The sequence below is a fragment of the Barbus barbus genome, assembly GCF_936440315.1.
Source record: "Barbus barbus genome assembly, chromosome: 9".
In the NCBI taxonomy this organism is placed as follows: Eukaryota; Metazoa; Chordata; class Actinopteri; order Cypriniformes; family Cyprinidae; genus Barbus; species Barbus barbus.
In genome coordinates this window covers 32,705,255-32,732,411 of record NC_136737.1, presented here as the reverse complement: position 1 = coordinate 32,732,411, position 27,157 = coordinate 32,705,255, and the positions used below count along the sequence as shown (strand labels likewise).

At 42.1% G+C, this 27,157-nt stretch overlaps 1 protein-coding gene across 1 annotated transcript; it reads right to left on the bottom strand.

Moving 5' to 3' along the window:
• Positions 1–8,596: 8,596 nt before the first annotated feature.
• Positions 8,597–27,098, bottom strand: LOC306875593 (uncharacterized protein). The gene is made up of 3 exons (XM_079426270.1): positions 27,039–27,098; positions 26,550–26,678; positions 8,597–11,714 (listed from the first exon to the last, which is right to left on the bottom strand). Exons 2-3 carry the CDS (start codon positions 26,632–26,634, stop codon positions 9,391–9,393), a joined length of 2,409 nt encoding a protein of 802 aa, XP_079282396.1. The 5' UTR covers positions 26,635–26,678; positions 27,039–27,098; the 3' UTR covers positions 8,597–9,390.
• Between the last annotated feature and the right edge of the window lie 59 nt (positions 27,099–27,157).

Here is a 27,157-nt window from a genome sequence, read left to right as displayed (position 1 = left end):
ACAACCGTTGCTTAGTAATCGGCTTCCCCGTACGAGGTTTCACCCAAGATACGAACAGCTGATCACTTTCTCTGAACCCTCTAGTTCTTTCTGTATAAATGCGTAAAGCACGCACTGGACACAATGCATTTAACTTTTGCTGTTCTGATGAAGCAAAAGGTGGTGGACAGAAGGCTCTTAACTCAAGAGGAATGATAGCCTTAACTATTTTGGGCATGAATGCAGGATTAGGTTTCAGAACTACCCCTGCATCCCCAGACATGAACTGCAAACACGCTGAATGCACTGAAAACGCGTGAATCTCGCTTACGCGTTTTGCCGAGGATAAAGCTAACAGCAGTGCCGTCTTAAATTACAATATTTTTAAATCAACCTTATCCAGCGGCTCGAATGGGGACATGGAAAGAGCATCTAGCACCAATCCCAAGTCCCATGAGGGGGAAATCGGTCTCGAAACTGGCGCGGCGCGCACCTTTCATAAACCTGCCTACCAAAGGATGCTGCCCCACAGTTTTATTATCAAAACCAATGTGACAAGCAGATATAGCAGCCAGAAACACTTTTATGGTTGAAAACGCTTTCCCTTGGTCTATCAAATCCTGAAGAAATTATAGAACCACTGCCACCGAACACTGAAAGGGTATCTCATGTTTAGTTGCGCACCAGCGCTCGAACACGCCCCATTTGCATTCATAAAGAGACCTAGTCGATGAAGCTCTAGCATTTTGTATGGTTCTAATAATGCTGTCAGGCAGACCGGTTATATTTAAATTGACCCACTCACAGGCCAGGCCCATAGTGCCAGGCGTTCTGGATGAGGATGAAAAATCTCCCCTTCTGCTTGTGACAGAAGATCTCTGCGCAGCGGGAGAGACCACGGGTCTTTGTACAGCATATGTATGATCTCCACTAGCCAATACTTCCCTGGCCACCTCGGAGCTATTAATATCAGTTTTAGTCCCTCCTCCCTCACTCTGTAAAGTGTTGGGGATATCAATGCTATCGGTGGGAAAGCGTAAAGGAGAGTGCGAGGCCATTCGTGCGCAGCGCATCTATCCCCAGAGGCGCGCTCTGATCTTTCAGGGAAAAAAACAGAGGACACTGAGCATTGTCGTGTGACGCGAACAGATCCACTGTCGCTCTGCCGTATATGCTCCAAATCTGTTCGACCACCTCCCTGTTCAACTTCCACTCCCCGTAGGACAGCAAATCCGCCCCTGGACAGCAAATCCGCACCCTGGTTCATAACACCCTGTACGTGCGTCGCTCTCAGGGATAAAAGATTGGTATTGCTCCATAAAATCAGTTTGCGTGCTAACATGTGCAAGGGAAGTGATCTGAGACCTCCCTGCCGGTTTATGTAAGCCACAACCGTAGTGTTGTCCGTTCTCACGAGAACATGATGCCCTTTGAGAAAAGGAAGAAAATGCTTCAACGTCAGAAAAACGGCTAGCATTTCCAAATAGTTTATGTGAAGACTGGTCAGATGTTGATCCCATCTTCAATTCACTATCCTGCCCTCGTGAATGCCCCCCCAACCGGACAACGACGCGTCCGTTGTTATCACTTTTCTGGCTCAAACCACGCCCATGGGTACCCCCTGAACCAGAAAGGTCGGGTGTCTCCACTGGCGCAGTGCTAAGACTGCCTCTGACGTCACTCTTACTCTCCTGCGGGAGTGACGCATTGGGTCCAGTCCCTGAGACGCTACCCAGCGTTGAAATTCTCTCATGAACAGTCTGCCTAAGGGAATAACTATCAGGGCTGAAGCCATCAGTCCTAATAGCCTGAGGCATGTGCGAAAGGAAACACTGTTTCCCCTCTGAAAATCGGTCATGCACCGAGTGAATTTTCTCACCCTGTCTTCTGACAGTCGCGCTCTGAATGTCACCGAGTTCAGTGACAGCACCAGATATGTTATAGACTGTGTGGGAATTAAAACACTCTTTTCGATGTTTAATTTGAAACCCAGTTTCTGTATGTGTTCCAGAAGCATAACTGTGTGTTCTCTCGCTTCTCGCTCTGACTGAGCTGTCACCAGCCAGTCGTCTATGTAAGCAGCGAGACGAATGCCCTTCTCCCTGAGCGGAGTGAGTGCCGCTTCTGTACATTTTACAAACACTCGGGGGCTGAGAGACAAACCGAATGGTAGAACCAGATACTCGTATGCCACGCCGAGGAAAGCAAACCTCAGGAATTTCCTGTGGGGTGGATATATCTTTATGTGAAAATATGCGTCCTTCAGGTCGATTGACGTAAACCAATCGCCATGGCGCACTAATTTTAGGAGTGTAGAATGAGTGAGCATTCTGAACTTGTACTTTCTTAAGTACTTGTTCAGTGCCCGCAGATCTAATATGGGACGAAGAGCTTGAGTCCCTTTCTTTGGGACGAGGAAGTACCTCGAGTAAAACCCGCTGTGGCTCTGCTCGGGTGGGACCACTCTTATCGCCCTTTTGTTCAACAGAGAGGAAATTTCTTCCGGAAGAACATGCTTTAATTTTTCCCGCACCTGAGAATGAATTATCCCTTTCAAATGCGGGGGGGAAGCGGCGAACTGCAGTCGGTACTCGAATTGTACTGTCCTTAGTACCCAGCGGGACCGTGTGCATGCTCGGCAACTGTTTATTTGCAGCGTTCTGGCGCCCTCGTGTGGCTGAGCCGTGAGCAAGTTTGTTGTCTGTACTGCGCATGCGTGGGCATTTAACGCTTGGACAGAGTTTAAGCGTCTCATCACCCCTAAGGGAGCTAAAGCTCCCCGAGGTGATGTTATGCTGTGGTCTGTCAACGTGTTTTGCAACGTTTTTTGGGGAATTATGTTTTGCAACATGTTTTGGGAATACAATGAAAACTTTATTGAGTTTTGGACATGAAAAATGCTTGTGACTAGTGGGTGGGTGTACACCACTGCACCATCCCTTGTCCTTTTCATTGCTCTGGTTCCCCTGGCCCAACCGGGCTCTATCTTTCCACAGAACATCCGGGAACTTTGGAACTCATCCATTGTCGAACGCTGAACATCTGGGGAACGGGAGCTCGCGAACGGGGGGGCTTTTGTGCTCCTTTCCCCGGGGAAGACCCCATCAAACTGCCTTCTTCCTCCTCGCTCCCTGAGGATGGGAGTGAGGATGAGGTTGAGGAGCTGGCTGGACCGCCTGAGCTGTTGCAGGCGGGTAGTTCTTCCTAGGCCAGGCAGTTCTCTGTTCCGGGACTCCGCTGTGACCCGATGCATTCACGTTCGGTCTCTGCCGCCGAGGAATGCGATAGCTGGGGGGTGGGCGGGCCGTAACTTGTGCGAAAGTCTGCCGAGGTGGCGGGGGGGTGCAGTCTGTGCCTTCCGAGGCATACAGAGCTGCAAAGCCTCATCATCCCTCTTCTTTTCCTCGCATCTCTTTTGCATCAGTGTCAACGCCGAGCCAAAAATGCCTTCTGCGACCACCGGTGCGTCCAGGATAGCTTCTTTCTCCCTGTCAGAGAGATTAGCCAGGTTAAGCCAACGTCCTCTCTCTTGGATGACCATTGTGGCCATGGCCTTGCCCGCGGCTTGAACCGCGCACCTCTGAAGACGCAGAGAGAGATCTGTCACTACACATATCTCTTCCCAGTGCGTCTGACCTGGTATGGTCGACGCTTCGTCCTGCAATTCCGCTTGGTACGCGGTCAGCATAGAGGTAGCGTTCAGCACCCTGACAGAGAGAGCAATCGCTTTATAAGCGCGTTCCATCATGCTTGACTGGAAACGGTCCGCTTTGGATGGCAACGTCGGATTTGCAGCTGCCGTGTGCTTTGGATGCAAGTGCGCGGCAACTAATGGCTCCATGGGAGGCATTCGGAGAAGTCCTGCTTTCTCCATTCCCTCCACATCGAGAGCGGGTGCACGGGTAACTTACTGGTGAACGGTTTGTCCTTCCAGGTCACCGCAAGCTCCTCCAGGAGCTCTGGAAACACAGGAAGGAGCTGCCGTGCTGCCCGTTTCGCCCTTGGCAGCCTCTTACCCTCATAGCGAGACTTTGCAGTCTCTGCTACCACTGTCGGCCACGGAATATTTAGTTTCTCTGCAGCGCGTTTGCACACATCTTGCAGATCCACACTGAGCAGCGGGCATGGTGCCCCGTCCGCATCTTCCGTGGTCCCCGCCGCGGCAAAGGGTTGTGCCGTGTGCGCAGGGGGGATGAAAGGGGAGTCCTCGAAATCTTCCTCTTCTTCAGAGAGAAGAAAGTCCGATTGTCCCTCTTCCTCGAAATCGAGCGCGTCTTCTTCCTCGTCCGTGCTGAACACACTGGGCAGAGGGACGCAAACGTCAAGCTGTTCACCCCATGATAAAGCTGCCGTGGTGGGCAGCTCTACAGGGATGGATACCTGCGGAGTGGCAGCTGGAACGGGGCTAGGTGACATGAGGGGATCGTGGCCTGACAGTCTAACTTGGCGTGCTAGCCTGCGACGAAGGCTCTTCGTAGTGAAGCGTGCGCAGTGTTCACAGGAACCGGGGTTCTCGATCGCCATTTGGGCATGTTTCAGCCCAAGACATGCAGAGCAGACCTGGTGTGTGTCTTTGCATGAAATTTTGTTCCAGCATGAACAAAGTCGCACAGCATCTCCCTCGCTAGCCGGGACAGTCTGCATTGCAGCAGCCATCGTAGTATCGAACACTCCTTGCAATCGGCTGGAATGCAAAATTGAAGGAGTCAGGCGAAAAAACGGCGTGGTGGCCAGTCGTTCGTCCGAGAGTTCGTTAAGGCTTCTGGTGTGAAGCGAAAAGAGGTTTTTGAATGTCGTAGTGACGTTGTGTCGCTCCTTTATACTGAGGGGTGGGGAGGCCACTCCCAGACACAGCGTCACGTCTGCCAGCCAATTGGGGCTGGCGTAATGTAATAGGGCTTCTGAGGAATACGCGGAAGGGGCGTATCCCATAGTGAGACCGAAACGTATGCTTGAAAGAGAAAAACAGATGCAGGAGCGCGGCGCAGACATATGACGTCACAACATCATACCAAAATAAAAGTCCTGGGGGTATTCTAGAAGGCAGGTTATGTGACCCGGGGCCACGTTAAAGCGCTCCTTCCAGGGTGAAATCCTTAAAATAAAGCTAATTTTGGAACTGTATAAACGACCCTATTAAAGACTGTCATCCTCAAAGATCCTTGGCAAATTTAATAATCTCTGTTTGCACTTATATTGTTGATGAAAAAAAATCACATCAAATCCAGTTCACTAAGAACAACAAAGATTAAGAGATAAGAGATCCAGGATTGACTTTTGGCTTATTTCAAATGAATTATTAGATAAAAAAATAGAACCTTCAGATTTTTTCTGATCATATGATCACTTTAGTCGTATGCAAGGAATCAATCAATTAAATTTAAACCAAATTATTGAAAATTAAACAATACAATTTTGAGTGATAAATTATTCAAAGAACAAGCCATAAAAATTATAAATGAAAATTTGACCAAAGCCAAAAAAGATCAAATATAATGCAAACACTGGGACTATACAAAAGTTCAGATCCGTAATAAGGGGAAAATAATTAGGGTTAGGGTTAGTCAAGACAGAATACTTAAGGAAATAATTTCAATTTATGAAAAGGATGCACAAATGCAAGCTGATATCAATATTGAATTACAATCTGAATTGGATCATATCTATCAGAATTTGGCGCGGGCAGCATTCATTCGTTCTAGATGCAAATGGATAGAACATGGTGAAAGGAATACCAAATACTTTCATAATTTAGAAGAAATGTTAATGTTAACAGCAGTGTTGGGGGTAACGCATTACAAGCAACGTGAGTTACGTAATCAGATTACTTTTTTCAAGTAACTAGTAAAGTAACACATTCATTTTTAATTTACAAGAAAATATCGGAGTTACTTTTTCCAAAAAGTAATGCCAGTTACTCTGTTTTCCCATTTATTGACTGACAAGTCTCCTGTCCCTATTTTGACAGAAATCAGAAGTACAGAGGCATTGTGTGTGAACATGTTACTGTAGTTCTAGACTAAATGTGAATGTGCATTAATTCATCCCACTCGCAAAAAAACAGATTTAGTATTCCTCAAAATGAATTAAAACTGTGAAATGCAAACTCATAATATGCTTTTGCATCAAGACACCGAACCCCCCAACTGCTCCCCGGGCGCTGCAGCATGGCTGCCCACTGCTCCGGGTGTGTGTTCACGGTGTGTGTGTGTGTGTGTGTGCGCATTTGTTCACTACTCACTGCTGTGTGTGTGCACTTGGATGGGTTAAACGCAGAGCACCAATTTCGAGTATGGGTCACCATACTTGACAATACGTCACGACTTTAAATCTTGAGAGATTTCATGTGTTTTATTTCAGTTGAGTTCATCTAAGGCTGTGAATGGAAGTCAGTTGCTGTTGTTGTTTCTCTTCAGTGATTGTGCTTGTTACTCACATACAGTACAGACAGTTGGGAGCATAGATGTATATGGTCAGGTCATCGCGAGCATACGGGGAACAAACACATGCACAGAAACTTGTCAGTGCTGACTGGCAACTTGATCAGTAAAACAGTTTTGCAACTGAAAAACTACATGACATTTCTTAGTAGCTATTTAGTAACGTTGATGTTTTTGAATAAGTTAAACTTACCATTTTCATACTTACATATTCTTCGCTATTGGTAGAGATCCTGTTACCAAAAAATGTTGAGACGAAGATGCAGTACTCTGGAAATTCTCTCTCTCTTAACTGCATTAGTCTGCATATTACAGGCTGAGGCCTAACTAACATTAAAATTACATTTTGTAATCAGGGATTCTGTAATAAAGAACAACGTAAGAATTTCGATGGATTCTGATTAATTTTTGTTTGCTGGTTTGGGGTGGTAATGTTATAATAGGCAAGAGGGTCCAAACATTTATGCCACAACAAGAGGTAAATCTGGCCCTGATGATTACTGAGCACGTTCAAATATTCTGACTGAATAGACCGCATACAGTAACTGTTATATACAGCATTGCAGGCTACAGCGCCATCTACACTGTAAAAAAAAAGAAAAAAGTTGAGCCAACTTCAAATTTTAAGGCAACCAGCTTCAGCAGATTTTTGAGTTCTCTCAACTTATTTTTGTAGGAGATTCTCAGCTTTTGTTGTATAAACTTAAACCAACAAGTTGAGAAAACTCAAAAATCTGTTGAAGCTGTTTTTTTTTATAGTGTATTGGATTTTGCATCAAATTATTTATTTTGGACCAAATACCTCACGGGCTGGATGAAAGTGCCCAGCGGGCCATAGTTTGCCCACCTCTGCGTTAAAGGATTGTTAGGCTGCATTAAATATTAGGTCAACCGGAACCGGGTGCACTTCCCATTAACACCCAAAGTACTCACTAAACCATAAGAAGAATAGCATGCTACTATTACTTTCTTTCAGTCTTATTCCGAGGTCACCGTAGCCACCCAGATCCAGTCCGTATCCAGATCAGATGGTGGATCAGCACCTAGAGACGACCTCTACAGCCCTGAATGTCAGCGGAGACCATCTGTGCTTCTCAAAGTGTGTCCTTCCTAGTTCAGTCCTTCAGAGTCTTGTAGGCTAGAGTCCTCCTCGGCATTAAAGGCTAGAATGAGACAGTTTAGTAAGTGCGCATATGATTTATGAATCACATATGAATTTATAATACTTTGTATTACAAGTCTTTGTATTGCATTAGAAAGTCAAATAATATAATGAATCACAGCTGTCTACAGTCTCCCCATGGCTTACATTATTGGCAGTTTAGTGTTTAGTGAGTAATTCACACCAAAACAAAAAATAACATCTATGCGTTCATGTCTGAAAGCACCCCATGTCAATTAGATGAGCCCCAGGAACAGATCCACTGTGAAGACCACGTCAGCTAGATGGCCATCGGGACAAGACCATGGGAACCAGATGAGTCCTCTGCACAATCTGATTTTGCTGCAGCATGGAATTAAACTGCTGGTTTCGTTTGGCCAGAGGAGAACTGGCCCCCCGATTGAGCCTGGTTTTTTCTCCATTTCGGGCACCGATGGAGTTTTGGTTCCTTGCCACTGTTTGGCTTGATTAGTTGGGGACACTTGACTGATTGCAAAGACAGTATTGGAAGAGAGCTGAGCTGGATGATGGCATCACTGAATAATCAATTAATTGACTTTAACTGAAAAATGACTCTTCGTTATTGTCCTCTTGCATTATTGATCAACTATTTTTCGGTTTGACACTCTAAAGCTGATTTGACACAATCTGTTTTGTATAAAGCGATATATAAATAAAGGTGACTTGACTCAATGTTGTAAAATCTAGGGGTAAGGCTTCTAAACCAGGGTGTTTTTAGGGGCGTGATACTCACATGATTGTTTTCAGCCACATTTATCAATGTACGGTCATTCGTACGATGGAATTGGTGGGATACGAAGAGAACCCTGTTGTAAGTTGATTTGTGCCCTTGGGTCTGTGCTCGTCTCTACATTGAATTGGTAAATGAGGCCCATTGCAAGGAATAAGCAAACACTACAAATGTAATATGAAAGTTGCTTCTGTAACACGATGAATGTCAGACTCGAAGAATGTTTAGACAATGTTTACTGTGAAGAACTGTGTCGAAGAATATCTGCTCTAACTTGTATTTATTTGTTTATTTATTTGTTTGTAAACATCAGTAAGTTTACCTACACAGGGTGGATATTCTACATGATCAGGGTGAAATAAGCTTCATTACTGACATCACAAAAAAGTCAATTACAATACTTCTACTTTACAACAATATATTGTTTTATATGATTGATTTTACGATCATTTTACGGGAACAAATATTGCTTTATAGAGCAGGATGATTTTCACCTCATTTTTAGTAAAAACTCTAGGCTACGGAACTACTGTATGTTCAGGATGAATTTACAGACTTATTTAAATTACTTAATTTTTTTTTTACTAACCACACTTAAATGTTTTCTCAAAAAAAAAAAAAAAAAACTTTTACATACATGCTACACACATTATTGTAACACAGTTTATACTGAATACAGTGCAAACATTAATTAAAAACTGAAATAAGCACAAATGTCAGGGCAAGTCAAAACATCTCCAGGGCCAAAAAACCTCCTCAGACCCCAGAGGGTTAATAATTCCTTTTCAGTTGAAACTGGTAGGTCAAGAGACTCTTCAGTGTGAATTCTCATGTGGACTTGAAGGTTTCCATGTGGAGCAAAACTCTCTGAACACTTTTGACAGGTGTATCCTTTTCCTCTGGTGTGAATTCTCGTACCGGTTAACACTACCTTTTTGGGTAAAACATTTTCCATACTATTGGCAGGTGAAAGGCTTCTCTCCGGTGTAAACTCTCATGTAGTCTTTTATGGTTCGACGTTGACAGAAACTCTTTCCACACTGTTGGCAGGTGTAAAGCTATTCTCTGGTGTGAACTCTCTTATGCCTGTTAAAGGTTCCTTTTTGAGTGAAACTCTTTCCACACTGTTGGCAGGTGAATGGCTTTTCTCCGGTGTGAACCCTCATGTGGTCCTTTAAAGTTCGATGTTGATTGAAACTCTCTCCACACATTTGGCAGGCAAAAGGCTTCTCTCCAGTGTGAACTCTTATGTGGGCTTCAAAGCACACTTTTTGAGTGAAACTCTTTCCACACTGAGGGCATGTGTAAGGCTTTTCTCCAGTATGAATTCTCATGTGGACATTAAGGTTTCCTTTTCTGCTGAAACTTCTTCCACACTGTTGGCAGGTGAAAGTCTTCTCTGCAGTGTGAATTTTCATGTGTTTTAAATTTTGACATTGATCGAAACTTTTTCCACACTGTTGGTAGGTTAAAGAACTCTCTCTAGTGTGAACCATCATGTGTCTTTTTAAGGTTCGATGTTGATAGAAACTCTTTTCACACTGTTGGCAAGAGAAAGGCCTTTCTCCGGTGTGTACTCTCATGTGTTCTTTTAAGTAACGATGTTGATAGAAACTCTTTCCACACTGTTGGCAGGTGAAAGGCTTTTCTCCGGTGTGAACTCTCATGTGGTGTTTTATAGTACGAAGTTGAGAGAAACTCTTTCCACACTGTTGGCAGGTGTAAGGCTTTTCTCCGGTGTGAACTCTCATGTGGTTTTCTAAGGTTCGACGCTCACAGAAACTCTTTTCACACTGTTGGCAGGTGAAAGGCTTCTCTCCGGTGTGAACTCTCATGTGGTTTTCTAAGGTTCGACGCTCACAGAAACTCTTTTCACACTGTTGGCAGGTGAAAGGCTTCTCTCCGGTGTGAACTCTCATGTGGTTTTCTAAGGTTCGACGCTCACAGAAACTCTTTCCACACTGTTGGCAGGTGAAAGGCTTCTCTCCGGTGTGAACTCTCATGTGGTTTTCTAAGGTTCGAAGTTGACAGAAACTTTTCCCACACTGTTGGCAGGTGTAAGGCTTTTCTCCAGTGTGAACTCTCATGTGGTTTTCTAAGGTTCGAAGTTGACAGAAACTCTTTCCACACTGTTGGCAGGTGAAAGGCTTCTCTCCAGTGTGAATTCTCATGTGGTTTTTTAGTGTTCGATGTTGACAGAAACTCTTTCTGCACTGTTGGCAGGTGTAAGGCTTTTCGCCGGTGTGAACTCTCCTATGCCTGTTAAAGGTTCCTTTTTGAGTGAAACATCTTCCACACTGTTGGCAGGTGAAAGGCTTCTCTCCAGTGTGAATTCTCATGTGATCTTTCAAGGTTCGATGTTGATTGAAACTCTTTCCACACTGTTGGCAGGTGAAAGGCTTCTCTCCAATGTGAATCCTTATGTGGGCTTCAAAGCATACTTTTTGAGTGAAACTCTTTCCACACTGAGGGCATGTGTAAGGCTTTTCTCCAGTATGAATTCTCATGTGGACTTTAAGGTTTCCTTGATTACTGAAACTCTTTCCACAATGAAGACAGGAGTAAGGCTTCTCTCCGGTGTGAACTCTCATGTGGATTTCAAGGCTTCCATGAGTATTGAAACTCTTTCCACACTGAAGGCATGAATAAGGCTTCTCTCCAGTGTGAATTCTCATGTGAACTTTAAGGTTTTCATTCTTATCGAAACTCTTTCCACACCGAGGACATGTGTAAGGGTTCTCTCCAGTGTGAATTCTTGCGTGGACTTTAAGGTTTACAAGTTGAGCAAAACTCTTTCCACACTGAATGCAGGTGTAAGGCTTTTCTCCAGTGTGAATTCTCAAGTGCCTGTTAATGCTTCCTATTTGAGTGAAACTTAGTCCACACTGTTGGCAGGTGTAAGGGCTCCCTCCAGTGTGAATTCTCATGTGGGAATGAAGGTTTTCTTTTCTTTTGAAACTTCTTCCACACTGTTTGCAGGTGAAAAGGTTCTCTCCGGTGTGAACTTTCATGTGGACTTTAAGGTTTCTATATAGAGCAAAACTCTCTCCACATCGTTGGCAGGTGTAAGGCTTTTCTCCCGTGTGAATTCTCATGTGCCTGTTCCAGCTTCCTTTTAGAGTGAATCTTATTCCACATTGTTGGCAAGTGAAATGCCTCTTTCCGGTTCTCAAATGGACTTGAGGTTTGGACTGGCCAAACTTAAAACATGTAAAATAAAAAAAATTCCCTCTCTTTTTAGCTGTTTTTCGTGTGGAGGACTTTTCAGTCTGTGAACAAGAAAAAGATTTTTCTCCAGTTGTGAAATCAAGAAGATCCTCATATTGATTTTTCATGTCAATTTCTGTGTGTACTTCCCTCTCCTCTTTCAGTGCCATGAGGTCTAAGAAAAAAAAAAAAAAAAAAAAAACATATTAAAGTCAACCTCAGTTTAATTTCAGTTTAGCTCCAACTTGGCTTGATACACCTGACTGGAAGTTTCCCAAGTTACCAAAAGACATTGATTCACTGGTGCACTTGTGTTTAACTTTATTTAGAGATATATTTTGCAGGAGAGTGGCCCTCCAGGAGTAGGACACCCTTGTCCTATAACTGCTATGCTTTGAAATGGAGATGCACCGGTCGACCGGCCATAAATCAGAACTAGTTGTTCTTTTTTTCTTTTGGCTGACCTCTGTACTGGACTAGCACATAAACTTGCATACAACAACTTTCAAAAATATAATTGGTTTGGAAATATTATCCATCTGTAAAAAGGATGTTAACACAAGACAGAGATTGAGTGCACTGAATACGGAGACAAATAACAGAGAACAGATGTGACAGCAGAAAAAAAATAGACAAAGCAAACTTCTTCACAATGCATGTAATATAGGAAAGAAATATAAACTGGGGTGGGAGTTTAATATGAATCTCTGAATGAAACTGGCTTCAGGAAAGTTTAGATGGTGTTTTGTTTTAGCTCCATACAAAGTAGTTTATAAGCACACCGCTGCTTTGTGTTCAGCTGTAAACAGAGAAAATGCTCTATCACTGCTGTTCTACAAGTGCCACCTAGTGGCAGAGAATGAATGTACATTTTCATTCAGTCAACGTGCTAGTTTTGTTTTGTGCAGGTGTCACGTAACGTATAACTTCCCAAATCTGTAAAGTCTGACCATTCGGTTAATCTTATTTGAATCAAAACAACTTCTCATGCAACATGTGTCCTGAGTGAAAGTTGTAGAAACTAGACAAATTGTTCATTTAAACTACTACTTTTTTTTGTCAGAATATGACAAACACTTGTCAACCAGATGAACATTTCAGAAATCTGAGGTACAATATTCAAAACATATTAATGCTAAAATATTTTACGTCAACATATGCATGAATAAAGTTAACGTATTTTTAGGATTTTTTTCCCCTTAACAAAATAGAGATATTAATTTCTATTTTCTAAATTAATCTCTAATTAGAGATTAATTTCTTAGTTCCTGCATGTTCTTACAAGTGATATAGGTTTAAATCATGAAACAGGTTTGTCTTTCCTAACTTGGATAGCATGATGCAGATGCAAATACAGTTGAAACCAGATATTTACATACACTTCAGAAAAAAAAACACAAAAACTTTTTATTCTTTACTGTCAAACATTAAATCAGAGTAAACTTTTTCTGTTTTAGATCAATAAATATTAACATATTTTCTGCATTTGTTAAATGTCAGAATCGAGCGAGGGAGAATTTTTATGTATTTTTTTTTATCACTTTCATCAAAGTCAGAAGTATACATACACTAAGTTTATTGTGTCTTTAAACAAAAAGAAAACTCCAGATGATTCCATTCTGATCTTAAGAAGCTTCTGATAGGTTAAGTCAAGTCTGCTTTATTGTCAAGTCTGCTTTATTGTCAATTCTCCCACATGTACAGCACATACATACAGAGAATTGAAATTGTGTTACCCTCAGACCCTTGGTGTAAACAGTTAACATTAAACACGTTCAAATACAGATAATACGGTTTAAACATATGTACATACAACAATATAGCTATACAAGTAAGGACATTGTAGAAAACAAAAAGAAATAGATAAAGTGGCATAAGGCGCATGGCAGATAGTGCAAACCAGTTAAATAAAAACAAAACTGTGCAGATATATTTGTAGTGCAAAAAGAGCTTATCAATCTGAGAACATTGTAGAAAAATAAAAGATAGATAAAGTGACATAAGGCACATGGCAGAATAGATGGAGTGCAAACCAGTTAAATAAACCAAAACTGTGCAGATACACTCACCTAAAGGATTATTAGGAACACCATACCAATACTGTGTTTGACCCCCTTTCGCCTTCAGAACTGCCTTAATTCTACGTGGCATTGATTCAACAAGGTGCTGAAAGCATTCTTTAGAAATGTTGGCCCATATTGATAGGATAGCATCTTGCAGTTGATGGAGATTTGTGGGATGCACATCCAGGGCACGAAGCTCCCGTTCCACCACATCCCAAAGATGCTCTATTGGGTTGAGATCTGGTGACTGTGGGGGCCATTTTAGTACAGTGAACTCATTGTCATGTTCAAGAAACCAATTTGAAATGATTCGAGCTTTGTGACATGGTGCATTATCCTGCTAGAAGTAGCCATCAGAGGATGGGTACATGGTGGTCAAAAAGGGATGGACATGGTCAGAAACAATGCTCAGGTAGGCCGTGGCATTTAAACGATGCCCAATTGGCACTAAGGGGCCTAAAGTTTGCCAAGAAAACATCCCCCACACCATTACACCACCACCACCAGCCTGCACAGTGGTAACAAGGCATGATGGATCCATGTTCTCATTCTGTTTACGCCAAATTCTGACTCTACCATCTGAATGTCTCAACAGAAATCGAGACTCATCAGACCAGGCAACATTTTTCCAGTCTTAAACCATCCAATTTTGGTGAGCTCGTGCAAATTGTAGCCTCTTTTTCCTATTTGTAGTGGAGATGAGTGGTACCCGGTAGGGTCTTCTGCTGTTGTAGCCCATCCGCCTCAAGGTTGTGCGTGTTGTGGCTTCACAAATGCTTTGCTGCATACCTCGGTTGTAACAAGTGGTTATTTCAGTCAAAGTTGCTCTTCTATCAGCTTGAATCAGTCGGCCCATTCTCCTCTGACCTCTAGCATCAACAAGGCATTTTCACCCACAGGACTGCCGCATACTGGATGTTTTTCCCTTTTCACACCATTCTTTGTAAACCCTAGAAATGGTTGTGCGTGAAAATCCCAGTAACTGAGCAGATTGTGAAATACTCAGACCGGCCCGTCTGGCACCAATAACCATGCCACGCTCAAAATTGCTTAAATCACCTTTCTTTCCCATTCTGACATTCAGTTTGGAGTTCAGGAGATTGTCTTGACCAGGACCACACCTCTAAATGCATTGAAGCAACTGCCATGTGATTGGTTGATTAGATAATTGCATTAATGAGAAATTCAACAGGTGTTCCTAATAATCCTTTAGGTGAGTGTATATGTGTAGTGCAAAAAGAGCTTGTCAGTCTGTTAAATTGACAGGAGAACAGTCTTTTTATGAGACTATCCGAGGAGGTAGTTTGCAGTCAATGCTGGATGAGGTAGTGATCAGTCCAATGCTACACAAGTGATAGGTGCTGGTCACAGTTTGTAAGTAGGTGGGGGTGGCTGGTCCTGGGGGTGTGGGGAGCCGGGGGGGGGGGGGGGTCTCATAGTGTCAGAGTTCAGTGTTGTATGGGGTAAAAAGAGGGGAGGGGGGGCAGGGACGGGAGGGAGTTCAGCTTCCTGACAGCCTGATGTATGAAGCTGTCCTTCAGTCTGCTAGTCCTCGCCTGGAGACTCCGCAGTCTCCTCCCTGATGGCAGCAGACTGAAGAAGCTGTGTGTCGGGTGGGTGGGATCACCTGCAATGCGGAGGGCTTTGCGGGTGAGACGGGTGCTGTAAATGTCCTGGAGGGAGGGGAGAGAGACACCAATGATCTTCTCAGCTGCTCTCACTATTCGCTGAAGTGTCTTGCGGCAGGATGCGTTGCAAGCGCCATACCACACAGTGATGCAGCTGGTTAGGATGCTCTCGATGGTGCCTCTGTAGAAGGTGCACATGATGGGGGTCGGGGCTCTGGCTCTTCTGAGTTTGCGGAGGAAGTAGAGACGCTGCTGTGCTTTCTTGGCCAGTGCTACAGTGTTGTTAGTCCAGGAGAGGTCCTCTGTGATGTGCACACCCAGGAACTTGGTGCTGCTCACTCTCTCCACAGTCGCACCGTTGATGGTCAGAGGGGAGTGTGTACTCTCCTGAAGTCAACAACAATCTCCTTCGTCTTCTCCACATTCAGAGAGAGATTGTTGTCACTGCACCACCCGGCCAGGCGGCTCACCTCGCTCCTGTAGTTTGTCTCATCTCTGTTGCTAATGAGACCCACCACAGTTGTGTCATCCGCAAACTTAATGATCAGGTTAGAGTTGTGTGACGGTGTGCAGTCGTGGGTCAGCAGAGTGAAGAGGAGGGGGCTCAGCACACATCCTTGGGGGGCCCCAGTGTTCAGTGTGATGGTGCTGGATGTGTTACTGCCAACCCGTACTGCTTGAGGTCTCCCGGTCAGGAAGTCCAACAGCCAGTTGCACAGAGAGGTGTTGAGCCCCAGCTGGACCAGTTTGTGTGTGAGCTGTTGAGGGATGATTGTGTTGAATGCTGAACTGAAGTCTATGAACAGCATCCTGACATATGAGTCTTTTTTGTCCAGATGTGTGAGGGCTGGGTGGAGGGCAGTGGCGATGGCATCATCGGTCGAGCGGTTGGACCTATATGCAAACTGGAAGGGGTCAAGTGAGGGGGGGGAGGACAGACTTGATGTGGTGCATGACTAGCCGTTCAAAGCACTTCATGAGAATAGGAGTGAGTGCAATTGGACGGTAGTCATTGAAACAGGATGGAGACGATTTCTTCGGGACTGGAATGATGGTGGTAGCTTTGAAGCATGTGGGGACAACGGCCTGATTTAGCGAGATGTTGAAGATGTCTGTGAAGACATCAGTGAGTTCCACTGCACAGTCTCTCAGTACACGCCCAGGAATGTTGTCAGGACCCGGAGCTTTGCGTGCATTGTCCGGGACAGCGTCATCACCTGGTCGCCGGGAGGAGGTGGAGTCTTCTGTGCAGTGGTGCTGTTTTGTGCCTCAAAGCGAGCAAAGAAGGCATTCAGCTCGTTCAGCAGGGGGATGGTGCTGTCACAGGTCTGTGGTGAGGGCTTGTAGTCCGTAATGGTCTGTATCCCCTGCCACAAGCTCCGAGAGTCTCTGCTGTCGCTGAAACGATGGGCTATCCTCCTGGAGTACTGTCTCTTGGCCTCTCTGATGCCGTGGGATAGGTTGGCCCTAGCTGTCTTCAGGCCCTCCTCATCTCCAGCTCTAAAGGCAGCGTTCCGAGCCTTCAGCAGTCTGTAGACTTCCCCTGTCATCCACGGCTTCTGGTTGGCCCGGACAGTGATGGACTTTGTGACTGTTACATCATCAATGCACTTGGAGATGTAGGCAGTGACAGTCTCCGAGTACTCTTGGAGGTCTGTAGTGTTGTTGTATGTGGCAGCCTGTTTAAACATATTCCAGTCAGTGGTGTCAAAACAGTCCTGAAGTGCCTCTGACGACCCTTCCGGCCACACTTGAATCTGTTTGTGTATTGGTTTGATGACTTTGACGAGCGGTCTGTATGCAGGCATGACAGTGATGTGGTCTGAGGCTCCGAGGTGGGGGAGGGGGAGGGCCTTGTAAGCTCCTCTCTGGGTGGTGTAAACAAAGTCCAGGGTATTTTTTCCCCTTGTTGGAAAGTCTATGTGTTGATGTATTTTTGGGAACACACTCTTTAAGTCTGCGTGGTTGAAATCCCCGGCCAAGATGAGAAAAGCATCTGGGAGGGCTGTCTGCTGCTCACTGGTGTGCTGGTACAGTTCATTTAGCGCCTCACTCCTGATGTTGTTGTTGGAGCTGGGAGGGATGTATACAGCAACGAGCAGTATGGCTGTATATTCCCTCGGTAGATAGAACGGCTGGCACTTAATAATCATAAACTCCACCAAGGGTGAGCAGTGTTTGCAGACCACAACAGCGTCACGACACCATGCATCATTGATGTAAACACAAAGCCCGTCGCCGCGGATCTTACCTCCCTCGACGAGAGCTTTGTCAGCTCGATAGCATGTTAGCTGGTCGAGCTGTATGGCGCAGTCCGGTACGCTGTTGTTAAGCCATGTTTCCGTAAACACAAAAACACAACAGTCTCTTACAGTCCTCTGAGTGGAGCGGAGTAGTCGGATGTAGTCCAGTTTATTGTCCAAAGAGCGTACGTTCGCCAGTACGATGGTGGGGATAGCTGGCTTGTGTGGGTTGGCCGCTAGCCTAGCTCGGATACCTCCGCGCTTACCCTTCTTCTGCTTCCTCTCACGCCGCTTGTAGCGCCTCCGCTGTGGGCGAGATGCAGTAGTGGGGGTCGGTGATGGAGTAGGCTTTCAGAACAGACCGAGGTCCCGCAGCTCTTCGGCGTGTGCTGAGTTTAACTCAAAAAATGTGATTCTGCCGACATCGAGCAGAAACTCACGACTGTATGCGCGCTTACAGACAGGTAGACGAGACGAAGATGTGCAAAAACATTGCGACTTACAAGACAAAAAACACGAAAACACCGTTCGGTCGGGAGAGAGAGAAGCCGCAGCGATAGTGCGCGCCGCCATTTTGTTTGTTTAATTTATTCAATTTGAGTTAATTGGTGGCACACCTGTGGATGCATATAAAGGCACACCTCAAACACAGAGCCTCTTTCTTTGACATCATCGGAAAATCAAGAGAAATCAACCAAGACATCAGGAAAAGAATTGTGGACCTCCACAAGTGTGGCTCATCCTTAGGTGCCATTTCCAGATGCCTGAAGGTCCCACGTTCATCCGTTCAGACAATAATATGCAAGTATAAAAAACATGGGAATGTACAACCATCATACCGCTCAGGAAGGAGATGGATTCTGAGTCTCAGAGAGGAACGTTTTTTGGTGCAAAATGTGCGAATCAACCCCAGGACAACAGCAAAAGACCTTGTGAAGATGCTGGCTGAAACTGGTAAGACAGTGTCCTTATCCACAGTAAAACCTGTAAAAGTCCTGTACCACCTTGAGCTGAAAGGTTACTCTGGGAGGAGAAAGCCATTACTTCAAAACCACCATAAAAACCTAGACTACAGTTTGCAACTGCACATGGGGACAAAAATCTTAATTTCTGGAGACATGTCCTGTGGTCTGACGAAACAAAAATTGAACTGTTCGGCCATAATGATAAACGGTATATTTGGAGGAAAAAGGGCGAAGCTTTGAAGCCTCAGAACACCATCCCAACTGTGAAGTATGGGGGTGGTAGTATAATATTGTGGGGCTGCTTTGCTGCAGAAAGGACTGGTGCACTTCACAAAATAGATGGCATCATGAGAAAAGAGAATTTTGTGGATATATTGAAGCAACATCTGAAGATATCAGCCAGGAAGTTAAAGCTTGGGCGCAAATGAGTCTTCCAAATGGACAATGACCCCAAGCATGCCTCCAAATTAGTTACAAAGTGGCTTAAGGACAACAAAGTCAAGGTATTGGAGTGGCCATCACAAAGCCCTGATCTCAATCCCATAGAAAATTTGTGGGCGGCACTGAAAAGGCGAGTGCGAGCAAGAAGGCCTACAAACCTAACCCAGTTACACCAGTTCTGTCAAGAGGAGTGGGCCAAAATTCCAGCAAACTATTGTAGAAAGCTTGTGGAAGGATACCCAAAACGTTTGGCCCAAGTGAAACAGTTTCGGGGCAATTCTACCAAATACTAAGGAAGTGTATGTATACTTCTGACTTTGATGAAAGTGATAAAAAAAAAATATAAAATTCTAACTCGCTTGATTCTGACATTTAACAAATGCAAAAAAATATGTTAATATTTATTGATATAAAACAGAAAAAGTTTACTCTGATTTAATGTTTGACAGTAAAGAAAAAAAAGTGTTTGTGTTTTTTTCTGAAGTGTATGTAAATATCTGGTTTCAACTGTATATGTTTATTAACAAAAACAGTGACATCTGTTAAAATTGTAAAAACCTCACTTATAGGGCAAAACTGAAACATTCTGACTGTTTGAGTTAGGACTTTTATTAAAATCATTGGTCACCCAGAGTACCATACATTTAGATCATGATGCTGATTGGTAAAACCATGCATATGTAACTATATGGATTCTATGGTATGTATTAGGGCTGAACGATATGGACAAAATTTCATATCTCGATTTTCATGCCAGATATCTCGATATCGATACGATACGATATGACTACGGGTTCGGTGAAAACCAAGCATTTCTCAGAAAAATAAAAACATCATAATACAAAAAAATTTGGAAAGTGTAGTTTTATTTTTAAGAACTCACTGGTGGACGTCGACTCGTACGGCGTAAAGGCCCTTTCACACAGGACGCGGCATGCGCTGCGCTGCGCTATGAAACCCATTCATTTCAATGGCTTGCGCTGCGCGAGGGCGGTTAGTTGCTGCGCCGACCAAAGCGCACGCGCAGCGGAGCGCACCAGCGGCGAGCTTGCGCACGCGCCGCGGTCACAGTTCAAAATAGTTCAACTTTTGCCGCTGCGCTCTGTGACGTTTCCCCGTGCGGCCAATAGAAACGGGGCATCCAAACAAGCGCCGAACTCAAAATGGATGAACAGCTGATTCTCTGTGTGTCTGAATTTCCAGAGCTATACCATACAAGTTTGCGGTCGAATAGGGACCTCAGCGGTGCATTCAAGGGCACTCGTAAAACTGATGTTCGTTGTGTGACTGCCAGAGTTGTATGCAGGGCGGGGCGAGCGCGGAGAGGGGAAATCTATATCGTCTATATCGTTGCTTTTTTCGATAGTAATATCTTGAAAGTTCATATCTCGATATAGATACGATAACGATATATCGTTCAGCCCTAGTATGTATATGAAAAAAGTAGCCTAAATACATTTTGTATAAATATAAATGCTATAGCTTAACAACAACAGTTACTAGGGCTGTGCGATTAATCGAAATCTAATCGAAATTGCGATTTGAGACGTTGTGATTTGCTAATCGCAAAGCCTGCGATGTGGACGCGATATTACTCTGTTGCAGAGCATATGCACGACTGCCAGCCTTGAGTGACAGTCTTATTAACCAACAGAGTGAGCGCACCTCCGTTCTCCCCGATCAGCACTGCTCTAGCCAACTGCGTAAACGCCTACCATTTAAAAAGGATCAGATCGAAAGTTAGGCTAATTAAAACTAAAGAAAAACATATGTAACTTCAGCTTCGAAATAAGAGACAACGAACAAAAAAGGTAATTTGCAAGAGCATATCAAGAGCTCCCTTATCGGTTCTGCTTTCAGTCCTGGAGAACAAAAAATACATTTTTAGATGGTTTTTATTAGTAGGCAGGGGCGCGGGAAGGTGTTTTATGCAGGGGGTGCTGTGGGTGTGGTTAGTCAATTTCTGCGTATAAATATTATGCCAAATAGAAACAGAAAATCGTGCTATAGCCTGGACATTTTCATGAGATCGTGTTAGACATCAATTAGCTATTTTACAAATGGGAATAGGCTACAATGAATTCATAATGTTTTACATGCAAGCTACATTCAAGCTTAAAAACCCTTAAAATGCATAGTGAAAATTTCTTTAAAAGCATCTGTAATGCAATAAAGTAATTTTAAAGCTGTTTTTAAAGCATTTGCTGCATGGATTAAAAAGATAGGCCAATAAATAATTCGCATGCGCCAGTCAGACAAAATTGCGTCGCAGCAAATCCTTTAAATTTCAAGGACAAATATTACATACTTTTTTTATTATTATTATTGAATACAAATATAAAATAAAATGCTAATTATAATCGGGCCTGTTTTAGGCTTTGCCTTATTTTTATATTTTAGATGGTGACGGGGAAAAAATGACTCACCATCTCCTCATTGGACGCGCGGATTACATAGGCTAATGAAGAGTTTTTGCTTTGCTTTTCATTATTTCGTTTTAAAGTAGTAATTTAAAGCTTTCTATAGATATATTTATCATATCTGTGAGCCAGTTTCGAGTTGCAGAGTTTCGGTTCATCATTGAAGCGCTCTTGTTCAAGACTGGCAGAAAGCGCATTCTCTGTTTTCCTATTTTATAAAAGCACAATGTTGATATTGTGAATGCACACAGATAAAAGTAGACCCTTTACAGTTCCAAATGATATATTACTCTTAACTTTATGAGCAAAAAAAAAAAAAAAAAAAAAATCACACAGCGTATTTTAAGTTGTTTTTGTAAGAAAAAAAAATACAAGTGACCCCGCTGGAGCCTCCGTGTCCTAAACTGTTGGATACGCGTCTAACAGCGCACATTTATATTGGTTAAACATTTAAACTAACACTGTGATATGCTTGAACTGTTTTATAGGCCTATCTATAGTAAGGAATCTTCAACATGGTTCATTATTTATTTGCATAGCATCCACAAAACACATCGATTCAAAGCAGCTTACAGTAGATGTGATATATAACAATGCTAAACGATCCAATGTTTAAGATCTAGCCATGTATTCTCCCATTTAAAAGAATAGCCATGGTTTTGCTGCTCTAACCAAAGTGTTTTAGCAGTTATCTTATATCAGTACCACTGTAGTGAAGAAGACTGAATAATGAATATCTGCAGTCTCTCAGACAAACCACAGAGCCATTTTATTTATTTATTTAAACATTTACATATTAGTCCGTTTTATTCTAAGAGTATGTAAGATGATTTTCAAAAAATATTAATAGTAAATGGTCTGCTTTTTTCTGTGGTGATTTGCATGTGTTTGCTCCTGAGCGTGACCTAAAACATGGCGGAATCTGACGCGGCGTGACAGATTCCCAGACTCTATACTCGCTGTCTCGCGCCGGTTCTGCTCCGCAAGTCTCTCACGAGCGCATCTGGCAATATGGACGAGGCCTGACGCACGCGCACAACCTGTGTCCACTCGCACCTGGCTCAAACGAATGTAAATAACTACTTGCCAATTTCACTTGGATGAAATTAAACATTCAGCACATTTCCCACTTCTTCTTAAAATCCCAAATACTTAACAATGAATAAATCAGCCCGCGTAACATGTAATACTTTAATAATTGACTAAAGAAATACAGTTCTTTAGTTATAAAACATTCTTCATAAATTTTCTTCATAAAAAATGGAATTAGCCTGTAGTTTATAGATAGACCTATAGACTTATTCTATTTTTTCTTAACTTTCATTTTAGACTAAAATTTATTTAATTTAGATTGAAATAAAATAATTCTTGATAATCTTTTAAATGAAAGAAATCCCTGACATAATTTACATAATGTCATAATTTAGACATAATTTGCACCATTTAATTTGCAGTGGTATCTTAAGAATTCAATGAAAAACAAGAAATAAATCTCAAGAACAAGCGAGATTTTTCTTGTAATCATGAAAAAATGTTTAACAAAATTACAATTTGAATGCTGAATGATGTTTGACAGTGAACGCATCTCCATAATGGAGATGGGGAAGTCGTGGCCTAATGGTTAGAGAGTTGGACTCGTGATCCAAAGGTTGTGGGTTCGAGTCTCGGGCCGGCAGGGATTGTAGGTGGGGGGAGTGAATGTCCAGCGCTCTCTCCACTCTCAATACCACGACTGAGGTGCCCTTGAGCAAGACACCGAACCCCCAACTGCTCCCCGGGCGCTGCAGCATAAAATGCTGAATGTCACTTCACTTTCACTTCACTTCACTCACATAAACACATACAATCGCTGATGTCAGTCGCAAATATTAAACATGTTTAAAAAAATATTTGTGAAAACGACTGGTTCTTGAATTCTAAGATTATAATCTTTAGACACCAGACACTATGAGATTGTTTCTGCCGACTGCAAACAGCGACTGAGCCCAACAGGAACAGACACGATCCGTCCTCAAGACCAAATTCCTCTCATAATTGGCCTGAGAGTCGTGCAGTGTGTTCTCGGCTTTATAGAGTGTGACGTCACGTGCACTATTGCCGGTGGCGTGGTTGTCACAGCCCTACACGTAACCAGAGGTGGACAACGTACACAACTCCATTACTTGAGTGAAAGTACAGATACTGCTGGTCAAATATTACTCCATTACAAGTGAAAGTTGTAAACAAAATAAGCTATTTTATTGTCATTTCAAGACCATTTTATGCCACTTAATATATAATCATAATATGACAGCATAACAATGCAAGGAGGCCTACACACTTTCAAATGACAACAAACTTTTAATTCTTAAGAATATTTACAGCATGGAATCAAATATTAGACACCTTTAAAAAATTAAAGGTGCCCTTGCCCTTCTTTTCTCTGTTAATTAAGGGTGCACACTATTGCTGAAAAACACAATCCCTGCTTAGCAGAGATTGTCCAGATGCACAAAGGCACAGATCCCGAACTATGGCCATATCTGCAGATTAAACACCTTTTGTAGAAGCATTTTTATTTTTATCTGAACTAGCAGCTCATGACTACACCACGTTATGTACAAGAAGCTGCAAAAGACAAGCAGAATGCAAAAAAAACATGGTGACATTAGTTTTTATGCAAATATAATGGGCAATATATTGCGTCACCAAAAATTATTCAGGTCATGTACATATATTGTGTGACAAGTCGATATATTGATTATTGTGACAGGCCTAACATCAAGGGTAGGCAAGTTCGGTCCTAGAGAGAGTTTAGCTCAAAGTAGGGGTGTGCGATATGACGATTTTAGATCATGGATGATAAAAATGTCTCCACGATCTGCTTTTGAAGAAATATGGTAGTATCGTGCTACAGCACACATTATATCAAATACAGTTCTGGCTCCTCCATCTCTATATACTGTACAACACGACATACAGCAGTAGAGTTACTCTGACAGGACACTGCACTTATTCTCGATCGCAAAACTACATTATTTGCACACAAGCCTTGCTGGTTAAATGTTTCATTCGCGCGCTGGTCTGTCGTGCGCTTTTTCTGATCGCATACACCTGAAGCACGCACTAAAAAGCCTGTCTAACAGCGCCTGATTACTCAACTAACTTATCTTTTGCGCTAATACTGTCAAAACACACAAGGTTTACATACAGACAGTTGGTTATCTCTAAAATGAAAGTAAATAGTTAAGAGAGAAACAGATGCGTGTCTGTATATTAGATGCGTGCAGCTCTTAAAGAGACAGGACACTAAACATGCTGTCGCCTGTCATTAAAGGGATAGTTCACCCTAAAATTTAATTTCTGTCATTATTTACTCACTCTCATGTTGTTCCAAACCAATATTAATTTCTTGTGCTGAACCCAAAATAAGTTATTTTGAAGAATGAGGGTAACCAAACAGTTGCTGGTCTACATTGACTTTGATAGAAAGAACAATCCTATGGAAGTCACTGAGGACCAGCAACTGTTTGGTTTTCCACCTTCTTCAAAATAGCATTTATGTTCAGCAGAAGAAAGCAACGCATTCAGATTTAAAACAACTTTTGAGTAAATGATGGTATAAAAATAAAACATTATGACAGAATTGACAGACAGATGACAGAATATTAATTTTTGGGGGAACTATTCATTTAACGTTAACAATATGGAGGACCAAACCTGCATGAATTAAATATGAATAAATGAATAAATAAATATATTAATGAATAAATAGATAAATAAATGTGATAATAGGAAAATGAATAAACGACTTGATAAAATAAATTAATTTGTAATAAAGTAACCCCCCCCTAATTTATTTTCTGCTTTTATACATTTATAAACTTTTTTTAACTTTTATTTTTTCACTAATTCTTTTTAATGTATTTTTATTATTTATACATTTATTTTGAGATTTATTTATATATTTATGCATTCATTTTTTGTAGAATGATTTATTCCCACATGTATTTATTTATTCATTTATTTTTTCTTTTCCGTGTGTAACATGTAAATGAGGAAGGTGGTCCTTGTGTAGCTTCAGTGCATCATTGGTTGAGAGCTCACGCGTCGCATCGTCAGGCCAGCTAAGCCATAGAGATGAGTTTTTTCAAAGAAAACAGCAGCAAGTAGTAATTCATTGTCCAGTTTGCTACGGGATGTGGCAGATCAGCTGGAGAGTTGTAAGTTATTTTCACCGAACGTTATTCGCATTAGTGCCGAAATATTTAAAATATTTTCCAGAAATAAAAACAGGAAGCTGAAGCCTGGAACCATCGACGTCAGACCCTAGGGAGATGACACCCAGTTATTAGACTAGAAACCAACCATCCTCTGGGTGTCTGACTCTGACTATATATAAATAAGTCTCAAAATAAATGTATAAATAATAAAAATACATTAAAAAAGAATTAGTGAAAAAATAAAAGTTAAAAAAATGTTTATAAATGTATAAAAGCAGAAAATAAATTAAGGGGGGAAAAATTTATTTTATTAGAAATTAATCATTTATTTTATCAAGTCGTTTATTCATTTATTTATTTTCCTATTATCACATTTATTTATTTATTCATTAATATATGTATTTATTCATTCATTCATTCATATTTAATTTATGCAGGTTTGGTCCTCCATATAACAAAACACAAAGAGAAAAATCACTCACTATTCTTGACTGAAAAACTTTAATACAGTTGCTTTAGGAATCAGTCTATCTAGTGTTTTATCTTTATATTTGTTCATTTAATTTCATTGAATGCTCTGATAAATACACCTATTGTACCTGATAATAAAGCACTGTTTGTTTTATTTGTATATTATGTGTATTTGTAACGTGTATCTTTGTTCTTATTTTTTAATAAGAAAGATAAAATAATGACAGATTTTTATCTTCGCCCACTTTGGCCTAAATATCTGCCATGTCTTTTTTTTTTTGTTACCTTGAAAGGCTTTGTCTTTCTAGTTTGGCTGTAATGCTCAGACAACTTGTAAAACCAACATGACAAAGAATCGTGATAAAATCGTGAATTGTGATATTTCTAAAAAAAATTGTGATATGATATTTTTTCCATATCGCCCACCCCTAGCTCAAAGCCTAATTAAAACACAGCTGGAACAAGCTAATAAATCATGTAATCTCCACATATCCCTCTCCACCTCATACACATCCACTCATTTCTGAAAAGATGAACGTTTCAATCAGGACCGAGCTCTGATGAGAATGAAACTGACCTGTTTGTCCCTCAGACGCTCCATGTTTGACTCTAAATGCTTCTTCAATCTGTGTCTCTTCGCTCTCTTCTTTAATAAACATCATCTTTATTATATGGCAGATTTCAGTCCCTTCACCTGGAGTTTTCTCTGTGAGGAGAAATATTAACACAAAGACAAATAAACACAAATGACCCAGATCAGAACAATAATGGCCTGATTTCAAAACAAAACTCAAATATGAGTGTGTCATATTCATTTATATCGAAAGCTAATGTCACTGTGTTCTCCAGCGAGAGAATCACTTTGGGTCTTTGTTTCTCCTTCAAGAGATGACAGTGATCTTGAGGTTAAACTGATTCACGAGATATGAGACGCGATTTACCCGTTCAACATGTGCCGATGAGCTTTACTCACAAATCTAAATAAGATAATAAGAATGCGTGCATTACCGTTACATAAAGACCTGCAGAGTTACATTCAGGAATACTTTACACTGTAAACACCGACCTTTCTCCGCGACCTGACGCGAGGCGCGGCCTTGTGACGTAACTGCACCACGACAAATTAAAAGTCTTCTAAAGACTGATTCAGATCAACTCATTTTCAGGAGAAGTTGCTAAAGGAAG

What these genes read in the sequence shown, in the direction of transcription:
- LOC306875593 (XM_079426270.1), bottom strand. Translation starts at nt 26,634, where the DNA reads ATGATGTTTATTAAAGAAGAGAGCGAAGAGACACAGATTGAAGAAGCA. An exon ending in AGCGTCTGAGGGACAAACAG is followed by an intron (nt 11,715 to 26,549) that starts GTCAGTTTCATT and finishes TTTTTTTCTTAG; the next exon opens with ACCTCATGGCACTGAAAGAG.